Consider the following 10,207-nt stretch of genomic DNA (forward strand, 5'->3'; position numbering starts at 1 on the left):
CCCCTCCCCTCCCCCATCCAATCACACTCATTTCTCCACAGATTGTAAGGGGTTGAGAGAAAGGTGAAAGACTTTGCAATGAGTTACTCACGATGGTAAGACAGAAGCAAGAAAGAAGTGATATCCCTGAGCCTTTACGGAGGGAGCTTCCAAGGTGATGCAGATGAAGGAGGTTCAGTCTCTGAGAGGATGGGACGAGCAATCTCCGCAGCTACAAAGCCTTGAGGACCAGCTAGTGGATGAGATCTCAGCCTTAGAGGCCTGAAGCCTAAGTCCGCAGACCAATCAGACTTAACGCCTCCTCGCCACAGCGCTGGCCAGGTGGGCAAGAGCTTGGGCTCTGCAGCCAATCAGCGGAGGTCGCGAGGCAGAGGCGGGGATTGAAGGGCGAAGGGAGGGCAGGGAGTGGAGCCAAGAAAGAGGGTGTGGCCAGCACTGCAGCCAATCAGCTTCTGCCTCGGATTCCCTGCGAGACCAGCAAGCTATGCACGCGGTCAGGCTTCGAGCCATGAGCCTCGCGCCGCTCCACTTTCTAACGGCCACTCGGGTTTGTGCCGCCGTGAGTGAATGTGAGGCTGAGTGGGGAGAGGAACAGGGCCTGAGTCAGTAAGCATCATGGATTTTCTTACTTTTCTCCAGGCTTAGACCTGGCTCAGGTAAAGCTGAGGTATGGGGGCGTGAGTGGTTTTCATGAGGAGAAAGATTGGGAAGGAAGGGTGAGGGCTTTGGCCTCTAGGGACTCCTTCTTCCCTGGAGAGGCTGGAAATTGGGTCTCTTGGGCACTGTTGGGCCCAGCTGGGCAGAAACCAGGCCAGCATGTCCTATGAATTGGTCCGTGGTCCCTGAGATAGCCTGATTTGGAAATGTGTTGTGGGGCAGTTATAGGCACTTGGAGCTCTGTGTGGGGTCACTGGCCATGAGGTATGGCCTCTGAACCATCACAGGTTGTCTGGGTTCTGGACTGAGCCTGGATCTGGTGACTAGAGAGGTCTGTGACTCTCCAGAGGTTAGTGGGAGTCTTTGACCAAGAAATGAAACTAGTAAGTACTTGAGAGGCCTTCTGGAGTTTCTGGATCCAGCCTGGACTGAGAGTCAGTGTTGATGAAGTCAAAAGCCCAACAGGAAGTTGTCAAGAGTCTTTGCATCCTGGCTGTGCTGGGAACATGTGGCTGCAAGGCTTTGGGGGTGGGGAGGTCTCTGGATTCCAGGTTGGGGTGCTCACAGAAGATTTTCCAGTACTGGGTACAAGTTGGACAACGTGGCCAAGAGGTTAGGCCCATGGTTTTCTGGAGGTTCCAGGGAGAGGAGGGTGTCTGAATTCCAGCAAGTTGTTTGCCCTCCATGAAGTATTATTGACTTGTGGTGGCTCTAGACAGAATCAGGATTGAGTTGTGTCTGGGACCTTTTAGTTCCTGTCCCCATTTTTTCCCCCAAACTGTTTCTGGTCATTTCCAGAAGATATCAGGTTATAAGCATGGGGTGGGGGCTTGGGGAAGATGGATGTTGTATTGGACACAGGAGGAGGTTGTGAGATATCCTGCTCTTTAGGAAGTCACCCATGCTGTCTTTACTGAAGATTTTTATACTTATGGTGCAGGAAGTTGATATCTAATTTCACTCAGCTGTTCAAGTTGTACAAAGTATTAAAGCTTTCAGGGTGCTTTCATGTACACCCAGAGTTCTCAAACCAAAGGTGTAGTGCAAGGGGGTAGTTTATGAGTGGATTACAAGGGTCTATGAGCTCCTGGAAATAATCGGAAAAACTGTATATGTATTGTTGGGGCCAGGGGTGGGGAGGGAAGCAGCCACAAAGAGGAGGAGTGGATCCTGTCCAAGGATGGTTCAGAGCAGTCTGTGACTCTATTGTCATTCATATGCAAAATGGTATGAGAATCTACATTTTTCTGATGTAAAGAGTTGATTTCATAACATACGATTTTAAAAAGGATAGTGACCCCCTGAGAGGTTAACAGCTACTAGATTAAAGCAGGCCCTCCTATTATCTATTAGGAAAAACTAGAAATGGGAGATTTTCCCTCTTCTCCCCACATCTGGTGTTAGCGCACACTTCAAGGTGTCTCACACACTAGCCTGCCTGTCCAAGCTCAGTCTCCATGCCCCTCCCACCCATTCGGGGCCACACCATTCTGAAGAGTATAGATCTAGGGTTGAGGCTCATGTGAGCCTGGGTAGTGGACCATTTGGACCAGGAAGTCAGGGGTTTTGAGTTCCCAGAGTATGGTCTAGAATTGGGAGGTACAAGTGGGTACTTCCTAGATACCCTTGGACTCCTCAGCCCAAGGGGAGGGACACAACTAGAGATCAGAGTGGTGCCCTCTGTCTGGATTTGAGGCAATATGGATATTCAACACTGGTTTGGAAAGTAGTCCCTATGAGGAAGTTGAAGGTCTCAGAAGAGTTAGCCCCAAGTTAAGGCTGAAGAAGAAAGCTGTCTATTGTGAAGAGGCAGTGGAACCTAAATTGTTTTTATTTCTAGTCTGGTTCTTTTGCCACATAATCTACAAAAAGTGTGCTATAATAGGGTCTCTATGACCTAGATTCAGCTCACCTGCCTATTACTATATCCGTATCTTGGGTTATGTAGAACATAGATTTAAGGGAAGAAAGAAACGCATTCACTCTGTGGCATCTCTTCTCTGGTATGTCTTGGATGTACTTAACTAAAGAATGAACGCTTCAAGTTTTCTGTAAGGTTTGGGTAATTGGTTTTAAGCTGTATAAAATGTGGGAAGTTTAATCACCTTAATTTGCAGAAAGCGATATGTCTCTGGGAAGAGTGGAAAGTTCATAGAACTTTCCTAAATTGAATCTTGTTTAACTTGACTTTGGAGGTACTCAATATTTAATACATGAGACAAAGGGAGTATTTTTCATAAAACAAATAAGCATCCCTCTAATTGGCATATTCTGATGGTTTAGCTTTTTTTTTTTTTTTAATTAGTTTATTTGGTTGCACCAGGTCTTAGTTGCATCACACAGGATCTTTCGCTTTTCCTTGTGGCATGCAGGATCTCTAGTTGCATAATGAGAACTCTTATTTGCAGCTTGTGGGATCTAGATCCCTGACCAGGGATCAAACCCGACCCCTCTGCATTGGGAGCACAGAGTCTTAGCTACTGAGCTACCAGGGAAGTCCTCTGATGGTTTAAGTTTTAATTATAATATTTAGAGAGAATCTGTACTTATGTTGCTATTTTGACATTTTTTACATCAAGCTGAGTTGTGCTTGAATGGGCTTATGGTCAGGTATATCAGTAAGAATAAAAGATATCAGATTTCAAACTTTATTTAGTAATATAAGTATTATAAAGGACTGAGAGGCAAAAATCATACCTCCTTTTCCCACATACTTCTCTTCCAATTATATCCTATGTAAACTTTCCTGCCTACTCCACTCTATCCCAAGATGCAGGCTTGTGTCCACAAAACCTGTGGTTTCCTGGCTCCACCCCAGAGAGACAACTGCAGGAGATTCCTATTGAGTCAGCCTGGCAAGTGGAGGGTGGGCAAGGTTTTTGAGACTTGCGGGGAAAGAGAAGAGAAACACAACATTCTCTGGTGGTCCAGTGATAAAGAGACTGCGCTTCCAGTGCAGGTGGCAAGTCTTCAATCCCTTGTTGGGGAAGTTCCTCATGACTTGTGGCCAAAGAAAAAAAAAGAGAAACAGTCAGCAGTGTGCTTACCCTTCCAAGTCAAAGTGGTACTTGCTTCTGCTTGTCACTGCTCAGTGAAAGATGGTTTGGACTGTGCAGTCAAGAATGTAGGCAGGAAGAAGGGCTGAGGTGTAGAGGGCCTGACCCCTCTAAGGAGGCAGTCTCTAAAGGGATAGCCTTAGATGAGGGTAGACACCAAGTGGGAGGGAAAGATGGGGTTTCCTAACCTCGGGGGCTTTAGTTCACTGAACGGGGAGTCCCCTCACCCCTTACCCTCCCTGTTAGGTTTCCTGAAAGCCCACAGCCCTCCCTGTCAACTGCATTTGGATAAGAAAATGCTACTCTTTGAGCACAGCCTCCATCTCTTCTGAACATCAATGGGCAAACCACCAGTGGAGGAGCTGAGTCATGGGCACATGCTGTAGGCCTGGGAAGTGAGGGGGACCCCACTCCACTGGGTGATGACGTAATCTTCCAGACCCCTATACCTACACTTGGGGTTCCTCCTTTGTGGCTTCCCCAACTTATTCCACATCCTCAGAGAGTGTGTATTTCTGTGTGGGAGGAAGGATGTTTTCCCTCCATATACGTACACGTCAAGGATTGGTATTTTTCTGTGTCCAAGTCAAGGGTCTTTTATATGGGTATTTCATGGGTCCCTGGGTGTGGTGGTGTGAGGAGTTAGAAAGCTTAGAAATGGAAAATATTTAACGACCAGAGTAGCAAATGAATACAACTTCCCCATTTGCATTTTCCCTTTCACTCTGACTCATCTTCCCCTCTCCCCACACTATTATTGCCCCTCCACTGGCCCCACCCATTGGCACACCCTGTCTGATCTAGGAAGGGATAACATCTGCTTGGACCCAAGCTAGAATGAGAGGTAGAATGAAGGTATGTTAGGTCTCAACAGAGTAGAAGGGTGGTCTGAACATTTGAGGGTCCTGAAGCCAAAAGGCGAAACAGGAGTTTTAGAGACATAATCTTTGAGTCTAGGAGGGAATCAGAATCTAGCAGAGAAGCCTTGGGGAAAGCAGACTGGGTCTTGTCATCATACCAGCCTACCAGTGCCGGACTTGTTACTCTTCTAGTTATTTATTAGGCATATATGTCAGGCACATATCGTAAGCTATCTGGCAATACCTGTTCTATGCATGAAAAATCTGCAAGAAATAATAAGAAACAGAAAAAGAAATGTGAGTTTCTCAGACCTCATCTTTTCCCCAGGTTAAGTAGTGCTAAACTGTGAAAAGAGGGCAAATCTCCGAGGACCTTCATCCCCTGGGCAGGAAGTCAAAGTAACTCCGCAAGTCCTGATTTCAGAGAAATGTCATTTGTCATCAGCCCAAGAAAGAGTTTTTCTCTTTGGAGACCACCGCAGGCCCTTCCTGGGGTTGCCCCCTTCAGAGCGTGATGGGAGGATCTGAGTCACTCACATACCCTGTCCCCAGTGATGGCCCAGATGACCTGGGTCATTCCCACAGAGGAGTGGAGGCTTCCCAGTACCAAGTCAGAGAGAGGGAGGAGGAGGCATGCTTTTGGCCCCTTTCACTCTCTTCTTAGAATCCAGATGTTTCAGTCCTTTTTACTTTTGAGGTAGTATAAAGAGCTTCCAGCTGCTAGAACTCTACTGACACCTCTAAGAAACAGAACTAATACTATTTGAATGATGCTATGTACCGAGAAACCACTTTCACATACATCGTGTCATTTCATCTTCACCCCACCTCATAATGAGGTAGGCAGAGCTTCTCCCTATTTCACGGATGAGGTAACTGAGGCTCAAAGAGGTGACTTGCCCAAGGTGACTCAACTAGTAGGTGGCAGAGATGAGAGTCAAATGCAGGTCTGATTATCCCAAAGTTCTTATTGCTTCAGATATGCTTATTTGACTCCAGAAATTCACAAATGAAATAAGACCAGAGGTCAGGAGGCAGAATGCTTGGGTTCTGGGAGAGGAGTGGTCTCTCCTGGAGGGGTGAAACACAGCGAGGGGTGTAAGACCACACCCCTTGGGGGACTGTGGCAGACTGATACTTGGGACACCCAATGGAAGACTGTGAAGTCAGGGGCGGGGCTAGCTCCAGAGTAGGGGGGCCAGGAGCCCCAGCAGCAGTTCAGAGCATGCGGTGTCCAGGAGGAAGCTACAACCGGTGAGTGGTTACTTCTCCCCAACTGAGACTTTCCTCCCATTACATTCCTCTTTCTGTCTACTTCCTGCCAGCCTGTAGCCCTCCCTGTGAGGTGTCCAAGTAGTAATTCCTCTCTCCTACGGGGTCTGTACTCAGGGTGAGCCTACACTTAGGAATATGCCTGCTGGGCTCCGGGACACTTAGGTCTGTCTCTTTGTATCTGGGTTCCCAGTTCTCTTCTTAAAAGCCAATGTGGTGGTTTTGATGTGTGACAAACTTCTGCCTTATTGGGTTCTGTCTTTCTAATCTTCATTTTTGGCTTATGAAAAACAAAATTGAACCATCTCCTTATCCTTATCTTGAGAGGAAATAGCCTCTCCCTCCATAGTTTCCATTTCCCTTTCGCCTGCTTCCTCCAGGGTCAAAGCCTTCTCCATCTCTCCATCCCTGGGTGAGGAGCCTTCTCTCCTGTGAGTTCCAACCTGCTCTCTTTATCTCACTGCATGGGAGCTTTTGGTCACTTCCAGTTCCTTCTCTGAGGATGGTTTCTAGAAGTTTCATCCTGAGGGAGATGATCAGTTGATGCCTTGAGCCTGCTTTCTGCAGCTACGACCCCATCTTGCTGCCCTTTTTTCCTCTCAGGACCCTCAGCTCCACATGACAGGCTTGCAGGAGGAGGACACACTAGCTTTCTAAACTCCCATGAAACTGTGTCTGGCTCCACCCCTAACTTACAGGGCTGACTGGGTTTTGTGGTGATCCTGTCTGGAATGAGAGCCGGGGCCTACTCAGGGGTCTTTCCCTGCAGAGGAGCTTGGAGAAGCAGAAATATCAGTGTCTGCTCTCCCTTAAGTCAGACATTGCCAACTGGCAGGACCCATCTATCTACTACTTGAGATAGCTCTTCAATGTCCGGTCCTTGCTCTTTAAGTCCTGAATTTGGTCTAATTTCCATTCTCTCACCACCTCCACCCCTGCTATGATTCTGAACAACCTCGGGTTTTCTCTTGGGTCAGTTTATCTGCTCCATTCAGGACAGAGCTGATTCAAAGCCAGCAACTCACTCTTTCTTCCCTCACCTCCACAGGCTTGAGTATGCGGTTCCTCCCTCCCCTTTCCACCACGGACCCTACACTGTGGCCTTTCTCTCAGAACCTCTGAGATTGGTACCCAGGCAAGGCACAATGCCCCTGTCCCCAACAAGACTGCCTAGTCCCTATGCTTCTGATCGGCTGGTACGGCTAGCAGCCAGGCTCCGGCCAGCACTATGTGATACCCTGATCACAGTGGGCAGCCAGGAGTTCCCTGCCCACAGCCTGGTGCTGGCAGGTGTGAGCCAGCAACTGGGTCGCAGGGGCCGCTGGGCTGTGGTGAAAGGCATCAGCCCTTCCACCTTTGCCCAACTTCTGCACTTTGTTTATGGGGAGAGTCTAGAGCTGCATCCTGGGGAACTGGGGCCCCTTGAGGAGGCAGCCAGAACACTGGGGGTGCAGTCCCTGGAAGAGGCATGCTTTAGGGCTCGAAGGGACATGGCCAGAGAAGAGCTGGGTCCAGGGCTGAAGAAACAACAGGAGGAGCTAGAGAAACCCACAAGGGACTCGATGAGAGGCGTGGGGGCCTTTGGGGAGAAGCAGAGACCAGAGAAGTTTGTTAGGGCTGGTGGGAAAGAGCAGGAGACGTTGCACAGGCCGCGGCCACCAAGAGAGAGCCCTGACACGGCAGAGGCGATTCTGGAGGGTCGAGGGGAGCAGATGAGACCAAAGGAGCAACTCCACCAAGCCCTTGTTGGCCACGGCAGAGTCGGTGGGAAGCAAGAAGTAGTCATGTGGTTGAGGGACAGTGCAAGGGGCTCTGAGGAAAGTCTGCGGGAGTTCCCTGGCCCCCTTCCCCCAGCAGGTTCCTTCCAGACTGGCATCACCCCCAGCCCTTGGTGGGCTGAGGCCCCTTGGTTGGGGGAGGGCCAGTCTGCCCTGTGGAGCATCCTTCTGTTGCCGCCTAGATATGGCACTCCCTTCTCCCATAGCATCCCTATGACTGGAGCCTGGCAAGAGGTCTGGCCTCCGGACCAGAGGTGAGTTGAAGGGCTTATGGAAGACCTCTGGCTGGGAGGGAGTGGCTCAGGAGAGGCAGCAGTGATGGGTGGAAGATTACCACATCTCTTATCTCTACTATACACTTTCTGAGTTGAGGTAGGACAAGAAGCTGTCACCACAGGGCAAGCCAAAGCCCAGGCCCCATAGAGCACTTATGACTCCTCCCTCCCCGGAAAGGGGTCCGCAGGATCCCAGGTGTAACCAAGGCCGTAACTCTTCCCCATCCCAACCCCAGGATCCCACTGTCCCTGAACCTCCACAAAGGCCTTTGGAGCCAGAACCAGTTGGCCTCCTCCAGCCCCACCCCAGGTAAGCCCCTCACTGCCTGGCATGCACCCTGTAACGCGGTCTCGAGCCTGAGACTGAGGCCAGGGCTCCAGGAGTCCAGCCTGAGCAGGGCGCCTGCTTCACTGTTCCCTCCAGGTTCCCTCCCCCAGGTCCCCACACAGCTCAGCCCTGGGGAGACGGAAGAGTCTGATCAGAGGCGCACAGGTGAGTAGGGTGAGGGAGCTTTTGCCTCAGTGCCACTATGGCCCCAGCCTGAGTGTTCCAGTGACCTGGCTCTGGGAATCCCAGCCCTGCCCTCCTCTGCCTTTTGTTCCCACAGGTGAACTAGCAACCTGTGTGGGTCAGGTCGGCACCGCAAGCCATCCATCTCTCCCACACCCTCCCCCACCCACTCCTGCTCGGTCTCGGCCCTATTCTTGCTCTGTCTGTGGGAAGAGGTTTTCACTCAAACATCAGATGGAGACGCACTACCGTGTCCACACAGGTATGGGTGCCCTGCCCTGTACAAACTGCTTCCTTTCAAACTCCAGTGGGCCCGCTCCTAAGTCCCTTTGTGAATGCTGTGCTCCCGAGCAACAACCTTGCTCAGCTGCCCCTACCTACCCCTAGGCGAGCCTTCATGCCCTTCTTCTTTGCTTTATGAGCCTTCCCCTCCACCTTCCCTAGGAGAGAAGCCCTTCTCCTGTAGCCTCTGTCCCCAGCGCTCCCGGGACTTCTCAGCCATGACCAAGCACCTGCGAACGCACGGGGCCGCACCCTACCGCTGCCCTCTTTGCCAGGCCGGCTGCCCCAGCCTGGCCTCCATGCAGGCGCACATGCGCGGCCACTCGCCCAGTCAGCTCCCGCCGGGATGGACCATTCGCTCCACCTTCCTCTACTCCTCCTCCTCGAGGCCATCTAGGGCCTCGACCTCTCCCAGTAGGCCCTCTTCCTCCACCACCTGACGGGGCGTCAGTAACTTCTTTGGCTTCAGCCAAGCTTACAATTAAAAAGTGAAAGACGGGCCGGCGAGCAGGCTAGGCTTCTGATTCCGTACCGCGGCTGCGGCAGCCTAGCCAAACTCGGCTCCAAGAAGCGCTGCGGTAAGGGCGCCAGGAGCCCTCTCCCAGACAGCTTCCGGCCGCGGACCTGGGCCAGAGAGCCCCTGTGGGGTGAGGGCAGTGAAGTTTGCACGAGTGACGTTTAACTGTGCGAGGACTGGCGATTCATCACCAAAATAAAGAGTTTCCTGTGCTCTCCTCTCGGGACCAGAAAGTAGAGTCCAGATTTTCGTCTGTGCGCGGGGGGCAGCCTTGCCCTTAGTCCTGTAGCGGCCCCTGGTGGTTCAACGTGGCGGCTGCCACCTCCGTCTCCCGGGGCTTCTGATCCTCCCCTCGAGGCAGCGGGCCGCGAGGACAGGGTGGTGTCCAGACCGACTTCGCAGCAAGCCCTGTGTGGAAAGGCTGTGAGAATCCAAGTTACTGGTCCCTTTCACAGCAAGCAACTGCGCGCCAAGTCTGAGTCTGGGTCGTCTAGCCCGGGACTCGAAAGGAACGCATGCTATGCTCTGCTTTCAGCCACCCGACTCCTTTCCGGAGCACAAGAGCCGAAAGGCCGCAGCCCCTCCAGTATCTTCCCTCCACGCCGTACGGAGCGGCTGCCGGGTCAAACTCCAAACTGAGGCGGCCGCCCCTTACCCAGCCCACGCCTCCTGCAGTCGCGAACTTCATCTCCCAGTGTCCCTGAGGGTCCAAGGCCCGCTGCACTCTGGGAGTGGTAGTTCACGCGGGCCGCTGGCCTCGACAAGAACAATAGGAGGAGTCTGGGGCGAGAACCACAACTCCCGGCGGCCCGAGAGATTGCTTTCTGGGCCGGGTCAGGCTCCCATAGTCCCAGTTCTCGCGGCCCTAGCTCGCGGCGGAAGGAGAGAGGTGCTCGAACTACATTTCCCGGAGATCCTTGCGCCTCGCCCTCTCCCGCCGCGACGCGGGGTCTAGGCTCTTTAGGTGCGGTCTAAGGGTGACCAGCCGGCCGGCCTCGG

The 10,207-nt window shown here is 51.9% G+C and overlaps 1 protein-coding gene across 2 annotated transcripts; it reads left to right on the plus strand.

Moving 5' to 3' along the window:
- The first annotated feature begins 3,220 nt into the window (after nt 1-3,220).
- Nucleotides 3,221-9,441, plus strand: ZBTB32 (zinc finger and BTB domain containing 32). Of its 2 annotated transcripts, XM_010849022.1 has the most exons (6): nt 3,221-5,827; nt 6,894-7,877; nt 8,135-8,208; nt 8,323-8,391; nt 8,507-8,671; nt 8,854-9,441. In XM_010849022.1, the coding sequence occupies exons 1-6, from the start codon at nt 5,724-5,726 to the stop codon at nt 9,129-9,131; spliced, it is 1,674 nt and encodes a 557-aa protein (XP_010847324.1). In that variant the 5' UTR covers nt 3,221-5,723; the 3' UTR covers nt 9,132-9,441. The 2 variants fall into 2 exon arrangements, with proteins under 2 accessions (XP_010847324.1, XP_010847323.1); XM_010849021.1 differs by having other exon boundaries at nt 8,135-8,391.
- The last annotated feature ends 766 nt before the right edge of the window (nt 9,442-10,207 follow it).

Source organism: Bison bison, unplaced genomic scaffold (genome assembly GCF_000754665.1).
Source record: "Bison bison bison isolate TAMUID 2011002044 unplaced genomic scaffold, Bison_UMD1.0 scf7180017864280, whole genome shotgun sequence".
Classification (NCBI taxonomy): domain Eukaryota; kingdom Metazoa; phylum Chordata; class Mammalia; order Artiodactyla; family Bovidae; genus Bison; species Bison bison.